Source organism: Tiliqua scincoides, chromosome 1, assembly GCF_035046505.1.
Source record: "Tiliqua scincoides isolate rTilSci1 chromosome 1, rTilSci1.hap2, whole genome shotgun sequence".
NCBI classification, from domain to species: Eukaryota; Metazoa; Chordata; class Lepidosauria; order Squamata; family Scincidae; genus Tiliqua; species Tiliqua scincoides.
In genome coordinates, this window is record NC_089821.1 from 302,607,540 (window position 1) to 302,620,068 (window position 12,529).

The window sequence follows — 12,529 nt, forward strand, 5'->3', positions numbered from 1 at the left end:
CAACCAAATTCAGTCTCCCATACTATCTGAGATGGAGAACACTGCTACAATATCAAAGATATGTGATCAATCCATTTTGGACTAGTGTTGGTTATTAGCAATGTTAATCTCTTAGAGAATACTGTAAGTTTGGCATAAAAGTCCTTTAGTACAATTTTCTAAGATAAAGTCCGCTCCTTGACACGTGTCATAGGCTGCAATCCAATATACACACCTGGGACCAAAGCCCATTGAACTCAATGGGGCTTACTTATGAGTAAAAAAGGCATAGGATTGTGATGATTAAAAAATTAATGTTTCAGAATTATACAGCAATGTTTCAAAAAGCTTTCAACTCTTTTCACATTCAGGATAGCACAGACATATTAATAAATCATAACTTTTTTGCAATTTGCCACATACCCCATTCTCAGTACGTTTCTCCATAGGTATGCCGATTCCATTTCTCTGATTTTGAGTCTGACGGCCTAAGAGGAATACATTACAATATTGTAAATATACTGATTTCCAAATATATTAAACACAGCAACTTACAGCATAAGTAAAATGTTAGTCATCTTTAAATATATATTCCCCTTCCACCGCCCCCCCCCCCAGTAAACAAGTCCAATCGCACAGTTTTTATTTGGTCAAAATAGCTCGTGATGATGGAAAGCTAGTGAGTAAATGTTTTCCAACATTGTGGTGAGACAGGTGCTTGTTTTTCTAAATCTATTTGAAGTTTGACTACCAGCAGCCCCAGTCACTGGAATTAACCTAATCCATGTAGTACAACAGTAGTGTAAACATCTAAGGACTAGTCATTCTTTCTTGTTTTGCATACGTACGCAGTCCTCTTTTTATGCGAATTTGCTTGTCTTCCTACCTCATTATTAGAATTGCCAACTACCTCATTATCTGTGGCTCTGTTTTCGTTATCCACACATTCTGTGTAGGTGTACCTGGGGTGGGGGGACTTGGTGGAGCTACAAGGAGGCAGGTAGGGGTGGCGAGAGAGGTTGCAGGAGGAAGAGGAGGAGCAGGAGAGACAGTGGCCTCCATGAAACAGAAGGCAGCATCAGCACCATGCAGGAAAGAGAGGAAGAGACACCTCTACAATACACAGCTGATAGGGGAGGGAATTGCATTAATCACATCCAGCCAATTATACTCTTCATTTTTCAGAAAGTTGTCTGGATTGGGTCAATTTTCTGCATCAAATGGGCATTAATACTGGCCCATGGAGAATCATCAGGCACATCTGTGTCCACTTCCAGACTTGCCCCATCTACTTGGGCACCATCTCAGGGACTCCAGCTGAACCTTCACAACCCTTGTGATTACAGGCCTCTGGAAGACTACCTGAGGGCTGCTCTAGGGCTGGAGCAAACCCAGGGAAGGAACCAAAAGACAGGTGGAGGAGAAGGGGTGAATCACCCCCCTCCCCACTGTTAAAGTCTGAGGACTCATTGTTGGGACTTCAACGAGTTGAGGGATAGCCAGCATGGAGGAAGAAGTATCAGAGTTGCTGATAAGTCCTTGCTATCACCCAGTCCCATAAATTTCAAGGTGAGATTCAGGTTCATGAAGTTCATAGAATGTATGGTGAAGACGGTCTCCTGGAACCTAACCCAATTTTCCCCATAGGCTCAATGATTCAGTATTTGCAAATTTGGAATCCAGTAAGTTTTCCAGGAACCCAACTCTAGAGCGGGGGTCTCCAAACCCTGGCTCGGGGACCAGATGCGGCCTGCAACAAGCCTCTATCCGGCCCAGGGCAAGCCCATGGTCCCTTGCAAGCCTCTGGCCCGCTCAACTGAACATGACCAGAGGTGTGCTCCCGTTGTGTCTGGAGAGTGTTCTGAGAGCCAGGGGGGCCATGTGCCTCCCCTCACAATGCCTTTGAAAGGCCTAAAAATTTCACTTCCTGGTTTTCCTAAAAAACCAAAAGTGATGTTTTTGGGGCTGTCTCAATGTCTTGGGCTTTCTAATGTATTTATTTAAAATTTATTTATTTTTCCGGCCGTCAATACCATGCCAAATATTTGCTGTGGCCCTCTGGACTAAAAGTTTAGAGACCCCTGACGTAGAGGGTAAGTAGAACTGACTGAAACAAGTCTATTTCAAGTTTATTGACAGGGCCATTTCACATGTCAAAGGGGTCTGATGTGGAGCCATCGAAGACAACAGTGCCCTTCATGTCCTTGTGGAAGGATCTGATGATACTGAGGAGCCTGAGTGGACATCCGATCTTGGGGAGAATCTTGAAGAGGCCGTCCCTGCTGACCAGGTCGAAAGCCTTCGTGAGATCTATGAAGGCTATAAAGAGTGGCTGTCGTTGTTCCCTGCATTTCTCCTGCAGTTGCCTAAGGGAGAATACCATATCAGTGGTGGACCTGCTGGCTCGGAATCCGCACCGTGATTCTGGATAAATGCTCTCTGCAAGTACCTGGAGCCTCTTTAGTGCAACTCAGGCAAACAACCTTCCTACAATGCTAAGGAGAGAGATGCCACAGAAGGAAGGCCCATAGCCAGGGAGACAGACCAGGGACAGACTGCACTTGCTCCCAGTGTGGAAGGGATTGTCACTCCCGGATTGGCCTTTTCAGCCACACTAGACGCTGTGCCAGAACCACCTTTCAGAGCGCGATACCATAGTCTTTCGAGACTGAAGGTTGCCAATACGAATACAATACATTTCACATATTTCATTTTTAAGAGTATAACTAAGATGCCTTAAGAGTAAATCTAAAAATATGGACTCTTCGCTCACAATAGGAGAGAAAACTGAACACTTTCCACATGCGCTGCCTCCAACGCATCCTCGGCATCACCTGGCAGGACAAAGTTCCAAACGCAGTCCTGGAACAAGCTGGAATTCCTAGCATGCATGCACTGCTGAAACAGAGACGCCTGCGTTGGCTCGGTCATGTCGTGAGAATGGGCGATGGCCGGATCCCAAAGGATCTCCTGGAGAACTCGTGCAGCGAAAGCACCCTACAGGTAGACCACAGCTGGGATACAAGGACATCTGCAAAAGGGATCTGAAGGCCTTAGGAATGGACCTCAACAGGTGGGAAACCATAGCCTCTGAGCGGCCCGCTTGGAGGCAGGCTGTGCAGCATGGCCTCTCCCAGTTTGAAGAGGCACTTGCCCAACAGACTGAGGCAAAGAAGGAAGGCCCATAGCCAGGGAGACACACCAGGAACAGACTACATTTGCTCCCAGTGTGGAAGGGATTGTCACTCCCGAATTGGCCTTTTCAGCCACACTAGACACTGTTCCAGAACCACTTTTCAGAGCGCGATACCATAGTCTCCTGAGACTGAAGGATGCCAATGATGATGTAACAAGCATATATTTTCAAAAATATGTATTACATAAAAGTTCATAATTCCATTCACAATGGCAATCAATTCACCACCCTCTGACGAGCATGATAAGTCTCATGCTTCCCCGGTAGACTTAAGAACAACAGAGAAGTGATGTATAATCCCCAAGCCTATTTTCAGCTCCAAGCTGAATATGTGGGCTAGATCTTGATGTCATGCTGCTCTTCCAAGGCCCCCAAGGGCTTTAGAAATATTGTGCAACTGGAGTGATGATCTTTTACGCACCCACCCCACTCTGAGCTTGTATCTGGGGAGCAGAGTCAGCAATTCTACCTGTCTTAGTAGCACGTTTCAGAGGTACAGCACTAGGTCAGAGACAGGGTTTTTGTGATTAAAAAAATAGTTGAATACTAAGCCAACCAAAATTTGAACAATCTAATATTATAGGGGCAGTCATCACATAGATGTGACTGGCTGCTTCTCTTTGACTGAACACTGGCTGCTTCTCTTTGAGTGAACACTGTGCAATCTGGGTTCATCTGGACCCATTTCCACACAATTTAGGTTGATTTATTTTGGTGAGTATTAAGCAAGAAAACAGGATATATAAGTTTATAAAAACTCAGGAGGTAGGCTGCATAGATGAGGAGATGTATAACTTATTTTTAGATATTTTCTACCAACTTTAGTATGTATATTCACTATTTATAGCAAAACTTGGCAGAATTTAATTCCATCACCACCATGATTATAAATGAAGCCTAGGCTGATTGGCTGCTACTACTACATATAGGCAGCTACTACTACATATAGGCAGCAAGCTGCCTAGTGATGCAGCTGCAACCTCTTCCTCTATAATAATGTTGTGAGTAACTGACCTAGTAAAGCCTATTTTCAGCTCCAAGCTGAATATGTGGGCTAGATCTTGATGTCATGCTGCTCTTCCAAGGCCCCCAAGGGCTTTAGAAATATTGTGCAACTGGAGTGATGATCTTTTACGCACCCACCCCACTCTGAGCTTGTATCTGGGGAGCAGAGTCAGCAATTCTACCTGTCTTAGTAGCACGTTTCAGAGGTACAGCACTAGGTCAGAGACAGGGTTTTTGTGATTAAAAAAATAGTTGAATACTAAGCCAACCAAAATTTGAACAATCTAATATTATAGGGGCAGTCATCACATAGATGTGACTGGCTGCTTCTCTTTGACTGAACACTGGCTGCTTCTCTTTGAGTGAACACTGGCTGCTTCTCTTTGAGTGAACACTGTGCAATCTGGGTTCATCTGGACCCATTTCCACACAATTTAGGTTGATTTATTTTGGTGAGTATTAAGCAAGAAAACAGGATATATAAGTTTATAAAAACTCAGGAGGTAGGCTGCATAGATGAGGAGATGTATAACTTATTTTTAGATATTTTCTACCAACTTTAGTATGTATATTCACTATTTATAGCAAAACGTGGCAGAATTTAATTCCATCACCACCATGATTATAAATGAAGCCTAGGCTGATTGGCTGCTACTACTACATATAGGCAGCAAGCTGCCTAGTGATGCAGCTGCAACCTCTTCCTCTATAATAATGTTGTGAGTAACTGACCTAGTAATGACATTGAAAGGACAGATGGAATGGAAAGAAGAAACATACATCTGAACATAAGCAAGTATGTTTTAAGTAGTGAAAGAGCCCAAGAACACATAGTTTTAATAATCTATCTGCAGAAGAGTCTCAGTACAGCATATGGGGAAATCTGTGAGCTGTACTTGCATCTCAGTTATACATGCTTTTCCCCAAAGCCCCAATACAAGAGCCCCTCTTTCACATATTAAACAAGAAGCATAAAAAACATATTATTACCATCTGATTCAAAGGGTAACTGCCATGCTAGAAAACACTGAACACTGTCTTTTTGCATGGGGAAAACACTTTCTGGCCCAGTCTTAGAAAGCAAAAAACAAACAAACCCAGAACACAATATACTCTGAGCTGGCTTGCCTTCAAGGTGGGTAATCACAGAAGGGCTGACTAAAAGCAAAGTTGAAAGAAGACACTGATACCCAAGGAAAGCTCATTATCCTCAATCAAAAGAGATTCTTTGTTTAAAACCTTGTACGTAAAATAAATACATCTCTGTAGGACTCAGAATCCCAACAACTTGTCAAAGGAAAACATTAACAACCTTCCAAGTATGCACCCTTAGAACTGCAGACTAAGTAAGTTTAAACGTAAGGTTCTGTAAAATGTTTGAAAAGGATCTATAATTGCACTATTGGCAAAAAGCATCAGGGAGCAAACAGGAAAGAGTCTATACGTGAGCAGTGCGTTTAAATGTGTATTTTCTTAACATAAAGTGTTTATGCCAAAGAGATCACAGCTGACAAAAGGGAGAAATTATTGTATATGTTACCATAAAAACCTGAAATCCGTCACTATACATTCCAAGCAGTAAAAACACAAAAGTCCCAAGCGTCTTTGGAGATCTAACAGTCAGAATGTGAAGCTCCAGAGAGTCTTCAGAGATTCAAGTTCTGACTGGTCAGAACACAAAAGCACTCGGCATTCTGGTACAGTGCTTTCAAATTCTTACTAGTCAGAAGGAGAATTTCCAAAGATGCTCTGGAGCTTTTCATTTGGACTAGTTGGAACCAGAAACTCCCAAGACGCTCAGGAGCTTTGCATTTTTACTAGTTGAGACTAGTTCTGAACCTAGTTGATTGGAAGGGGAAGTCTAACTACTGAGAGACCATTTCCTTGAAAGTATGTTGAAAAACTATTTGCAACCCCAATTTTCTAAATATCACATCAAGATCAGTGAAATTCTGTTATTTTACATTAACACAACTAATTTGTAAGCCTTTTAGACTTTTCTTACAATAATTTTTAAATTTTACCCTGTAATCAGGATAACTTGCAGTTTACTTGCAGTAGTTGCAGTTAGGCAAGAAGCTTATGAAGTTGCAAATGGCAGGGTGATCCCAGGTATCCCCAAGAAAGGAAGTTCTCAGAAGTCACGAGCATGAAAAATGAAAGGAATGGAAAGGAAGAAGGAAGGCAGATGGATGGGGGAAAACAGCCTCTCCAAAGACTAGCCTGGTATTAAGGGTTAAAGAAGAAATCAGGGGTCACAGTGGGGGCTGGGATGATGAACAGGCATAAGAAAATAGCAATAGTAAGAATAGAAAAAAATGCTGAAGAGAGACAGGCAAATGGCACGAGAGGTAGCAATGGACAGGAGCTCCTTGGGAAAGTCGATGTGGAAGGACTGTGGAAAGAGCTTGTATGTGGTTCTTAGACTTCAGCCATCCCTACCACAGAGTCAATAATATAACACTTCTTTGCCATCATACTGCAACATTCTACTTCAATTTACAAAAGTCTAGCCAGATGAGGTTGAACTGTTCACATAAGTAGCAACACATTTCAGAATAAAGTATACACACCCTGTTCACTGATTTCTGTTGGGGATTCTTCATGACGAAGAAAAAATTTCACTTCTTCCCTGCGTGGTCCCCACTTTTGTAGATGGTCATACATCATGTGGTCAAAGGGTATGGGCCGTTCTGAACGGAGAAAAAGCAAATATTTCACATTTGAGTTCGATGAATTTCAGGCTCGCACCAGGGCATAAACAGTAAGTCAAATGGCAGATGGGATTACCTGTACTATTTAAAAGGTTGTTTTCCTTTGTTTTCATTTGGGGGGGGGGATATACTTAAATTCATACAGGTCAGATGGATTAGGATTAGCAGCCTGTTCTGAATAGGGTTGCGTTCCTTCTGCAGGAGCAGGCTCACATTTTGGGTGTTTTCTTGGATTATTCATTGCTCCTGGATGTCCAGGTGGCAGTGGTACCCAGGGTGGCCTTTGCCCAGCTTGCAATGGTGCAACAGCTGCATTTGTATCAGAGTCATTAAGTCCTGAACACAGTGGTCTGTCTATGCATCTGTGACATCATGACTCAATTACTTTAACATGCTCTGCACTACCCATGAAGGCTATCTGGAAACTACAGCTAGTGGAAAATGTGACAGCCCTTGTGCTCATGGGAGTCAGATGGCTCGAGTCTACCATGCCACTGCTCTACCATACCCCCTGCTCCTGGCTGCACTAGCTTCTGGTTTTGATTAAAGATTAAAGGAACCGGCTTTCGCCTTTAAAGCCCTTTGTGGCTGATGGCAGGATACTGTAAGGTAGTGGTTCTGAAACTGGGCCATCATGATGCCCCAGCCAGAGAACCCTGGCCTCTGCCCCCTTAAGGGGCTAGGATGGGGGAAGGCAGTGATGCAATACGCTGGACTGCACCACTTTGGAGAGGCGCAGTGGTTTGAGCTCACAAAACTGGAAGTGGTGTCGATCGCGATATCTACTGACTCCACAGCATGGGGAGCCCCATGGAGGCTCCCTGCAACCTCAGGGGGCTGCTGCAGGTTCTGGTAAGAGGTAGCAAACCCCAGCACGATCCAGTGGATTGCGTCACTGCCCTCCCACCACCCCTGCATACGCTTACTGTGGCTGTAAGGACTCTCTCCTCCTATATGAGACAGTCCATTCCCTAAAGTCACCTGGGGGGGGCTCTCCTGCATCTGCCACCAAAATTTGAAGCTCAATTGGTGGCAACTAGAGGTTGGGCTTTCTCTGTGGTGATGGCAGAACTATGAAACTTTCTCTCAGTTGCACTGCAAACTTAGCCCTCTCTGTTAGCCTTCTACCATGGCCTGAAAATGTTCTTATTCCACTAAGATTATACACCCTCTTTATCTATTCAGCTGCTCTTAAACTAATTAACAATAATACTATTGCATTGCATTTTACAGTTGCTAGCTGCCTAGGGTCTTTTAGTGCAAAAGAGAAAAGCAGGGTACAAATGTTTTAAAATAAAATATTCAGCTAAATACAAATTCATACTTTTTCCCCACCATTTTAAAAAACAGATGTCATTAAACGTGCTTTGAATAGCATTCCCATTACATCCTGGTAACCATTTAGAAAGGGCTACATAACAGAAGAACATCAGGACTATACACACAAATATTCTAATTATTAGAATTTTTAAAAATTCTATTTTTATCACTTTATCGATGTTACCAAGAACTTCCCTGAATTCTGGAAAATTCTTGGCTCCTCATTTTTAACCCAAGATGGTGACTATGTGTGAAAGCACTGTGGAGTGTTCATTAAATCTGGATGTGATAGAGTAGGGGTGCCCAAACCCCAGCCCTGGTACCACTTGCGGACCTCGAGGTCTCTCAATGCAGCCCTCAGGGAGCCTCCAGTCTCTAATGAGCCTCTGGCCCTCCGGAAACTTGCTGGAGCCCGCACTGGCCTGACGCAACTGCTCTCAGCGTGAGGACGACTGACCTCTCGCGTTAGCTGTGGGCTCCCTCCACAGCTTGTTGTTTCACATCTGTGATGCGAAACAAAGAAAAGTAGCAAAGGAAAGGCCAGCCTTGCTTTGTTCAAGGCCTTTCATAGGCCTTGAGCTATTGCAAGACCTTCATTCAGTCATATAAGTTTCACCTCTGGTATATTAATTTATGTAAATTTATTCAAATTTTAAATGTAAATTAATTCTTTATTCCCCCAGCCCCTGACACAGTGTCAGAGAAATGATGTGGCCCTCCTGCCAAAAACTTTGGACAACCCTGTGATAGAGCAAGCGGAAAGGCAAAACAAAACTGCAATTCCTGCTGAAATTGAAATGAGTATACTACATGAATACTTCACAAAAGTAAACATTGCAACTTAAAAAAAACTAATTCACGATACCAAGAGATTGCTTACCATTTCCACGCCACACTTCAGAAAGATGGCAGCTGCCTTCTCCAGGTTCTTTGCAAAACTCCACCACATCCCGACAGGTTGTTTCAGGTGTAATTGGCACTTCAGTCAAAATCTGTTCATTGTTGCTCAGGAACACAGTTAAAATCATCTGAAAAACAGGACAACACTATGCAGAGCCAACCTTTTAAAGTGCACACTTTCATTTTCATAAAAGTCTCATAAATACAAATTTGTATATTTCTTTTCCAAAATATTTTTTAAATTCGCACGATACAGAAATCTTCACAAAAAATAGGAAAACACGGAAGGCGAAACAGGGGGCAGGGAGGCTGCAGGAGGGGGTGGATCATGCAATGATGGCATGCACTGGATTCTGTCCTCCCTTTGAGCAGCTTTCCCACCCCTTTCTTCTCCTTAGACATGCACCAGCTACAGAGCTGGGACAGATCTGAGGAGACCCATTGCAGAGTGTGAGGCTTACAAAGAGGTTAAGGGAATTTAAGCCATTTCTGCCCAACGTTGCATTCACGCAACAGGGACCAAATGTGTACACCTATGGGCTGGGCAAAAATGGATTAAATTCCCTTTCCCCTCTGAAAGGGGGTCACTCCCAAAAGTGACCCCCGCCACTGGATACAGCATTCTCCTCTTTGGAGTAATTGCATGGGGGGGGCGGGGCGGTGGTGGACAAGGATTGGATTGTACTCTAAATTTCACCAATAACTTGTAAAAACTCCTGTACTGGGGCTGGAAGTGATTTCTTTTTAAACTGCAATTTCAATGAATTGCAAACAGGAAGGGAAGATTACCCCTAGTACTTTGTCAATCAGAGCTCAAGAGAGTGAAAGGCCTCCTTGCTTGATCTTCATAACACTAATACTTATACTGAAAACATTCCTTCAAACATTACTGCAGTTTTCTCTAAAACGTAATTACTGTTCAAGGCATATTCATAAAAATACAGGTTTTCATTACAGTTACATCCAAGAAATCAGGAGCGCATATAGTCTTCCCACACTGTTGATAGCCCCCAAGCAAAATGTAGCCAACCAGCCATGTACTGGGGCCTGTCAAGTAACTCAAAACTCCTGTTTTTACAGTCCAGACAGGCAGTAAAAACAAGAGGTTGTACTGAACCCCTAGTGCTAGATTTCTCAAACTACAGGTCATGACCTACTTGGTGGGTCCTGGGTTGGGCCCTCCCACTTGCCTGTGCATCCATTTGGCTCCAAACTGGAGCCTTCCCGACACAATTGGAGGCTGCACTGGACCTCTGCTGGCCTCTAGAAGCAGCCAGAAAGTCACTTCCTGTTTACACCTAGATTTGTGAAAGTGATTTCCAGTTGCTTCCAGAAACCTCTGCAGGCCTTCTGTGGCCTGTGGAGGCCCGGCACCAAAGGAGGTAGGTAGCAGCACCCCCAGCCACAGAACAGGTGGGTTGCAGCAGAGGGAAGTTTGAGAACCTTTGCACTAGTGCAGGGGTGTCCAAACTTTTTGGCAGGAGGGCCACATCATCTCTCCGACACTGTTGGGGCCAAGAGAAAGAAAAGAATTTACAATTAAAATAAATTGACATACATGAATTACAGATGGAACTTAAATGAATGAAAGACGGTCTTGCAATAGCACAAGGCCTATAAAAGGCTTTGCACAAAGCAAGGCCGGCATTTCCTTTGCTGCCACTGCTGCATCACAGTCATGAACCAGCAAGCAGTGGAGGGAGCCCTCAACCCACAGCTCACTCAAGAGGTCAAACAGTTGCCCTCATGCTGAGAGCAGCTGCTTCGAGCCAGTGTGGGCTCTAGCAAATCTCCGGAGAGCCAGGTTCATTGGAGACTGGGGGCTCCCTGCAGGCCAGACTGGGAGTCCCCAAGGGCCACAAGTGGCCCCCAGGCCAGGGTTTGGGCACCCCTGCCCTAGTGAATTGCATTCAGTTAGGTGGCTCACAAGCTGTACAACTTTGAGTATGGATATTTAAAAGCTACTCTTTCTGTATCACTTGTTCCAGAATTCATTTTCCCCAATACCAATAAAATACAGAAGAGAATACAAGAGAACTAAAATGTAAGGACAATATGTTTATAAGCAGATGACTCATTGGGAAGAAATCTTGTGACCTGTGAAAACTACAGCTTCCAGAGAAGATTATTAAACATTTGTTGTTAGACTAACATAGCCAAAGCTAACTTTGTATTGAAATGAAAAAGTCTGCCTAAGAAAGATTTAGCAAAGAGCAGCGGTTCTCAAATGCTTCCTTTAGAGCCCTTTACACTCCTACACTCTCAAGGAGCCCTGCCAGCACATGTGTAGAGTTTAGGGGAGCCCAGAGTGCCAAGTACTTGTGCAGAGTAGTGCAGCACTGAGCAGACGGCAACCACTTATGATGTGCTTGTGCAGCCCCTGAAGTGGTCAGGGAGCTCCAGGGCTCTTAGGAGCACACTGAGAAACGCTGGCATAGAGGTTCTATTGTTTCTAATAACAAAGCCTAATACAATTATTGTTCATATAGTCGGAAGGTGGAAGATAGAGAAGACCTGAGGTGAAAGGATACAGTCTACTTTAAAGAGCGAGCTATTAAAATCGATGTAATGAACTGCATGATGTTTGGCAATAAATTGCTGTTTCAGCATTATGCTATTATGATGGTTTACTTTTAGTTGTAAACCACTTTGAGAAAATTCCCAAAACAAGTTAGGGTTTGTGCAGTACTTTCAAGTGTGGAAAATGTTTCACATCTATCATCCAAAACTTACAATACCTAGAAAGACAGTAAGTACATGAAGTTAAGTGGTAAATAAAGTGGTACCGATTTTTGAAAAATTAATATTTAACTACTACTTTATTTAATGTATTTTTACATAAATACTTTAAATAAAGGGGCAATATGCTCAGAATGGTGGCACTTGCTTAATCAGTTAGACTTCAGGTTCCAAAGAGGGGATCTTGTACTTTCGTTGTTGCTGATCATCATGAAGAATATTATTAGATTTATCTGCCTTTCATAATTGCCAAATATGTAATCCTCCATTTGCAATTTGACACGCTAAAGTCAAGAAGAATAATACATGCTCTTTCTCCATATCTGGACCAAGCCTTAGTAATTGTTATCAAATAAAGGTGTTTGTTTGTTTTAAACAAAAGAAGTTATCCTGTTCAAGAAAAAATCCAGCTGAAATATTTACATATCATTGTCAATTATAAGTTTGTCTTTTAAAAATACTGTTACCTGTTTTAAAATGAAATATGAACAATGAGAACAATCTCTTAAAACTAAATTTATAACAGGCTGCTTTTCTTTACTAACAAAGAACTGTGAGGAAAATATCATTTGCTGAAATCCTATATACATATTCCTCCCTTGGTGTAAATCCCATTGAACGCAACAGGACTTAGTCTTGAGTAGACTGTCCTATGTTTGCACTTTCAGTCATCATA

At 42.9% G+C, this 12,529-nt stretch overlaps 1 protein-coding gene across 5 annotated transcripts in view; it reads right to left on the reverse strand.

Moving 5' to 3' along the window:
- The window catches only part of PPP1R13B (protein phosphatase 1 regulatory subunit 13B), a 111,134-nt gene that overhangs the window by 53,617 nt on the left and 44,988 nt on the right, over positions 1 to 12,529 (reverse strand). For all 5 annotated transcript variants that reach the window (XM_066629440.1, XM_066629454.1, XM_066629433.1 and 2 more), the window contains exons 2-4: positions 9,095 to 9,242; positions 6,754 to 6,873; positions 403 to 467 (exon numbers count right to left, since the gene is read on the reverse strand). In XM_066629440.1, coding sequence (XP_066485537.1) covers positions 403 to 467; positions 6,754 to 6,873; positions 9,095 to 9,242 — 333 coding nt within the window. The remainder of the gene's footprint in view (positions 1 to 402; positions 468 to 6,753; positions 6,874 to 9,094; positions 9,243 to 12,529) is intronic.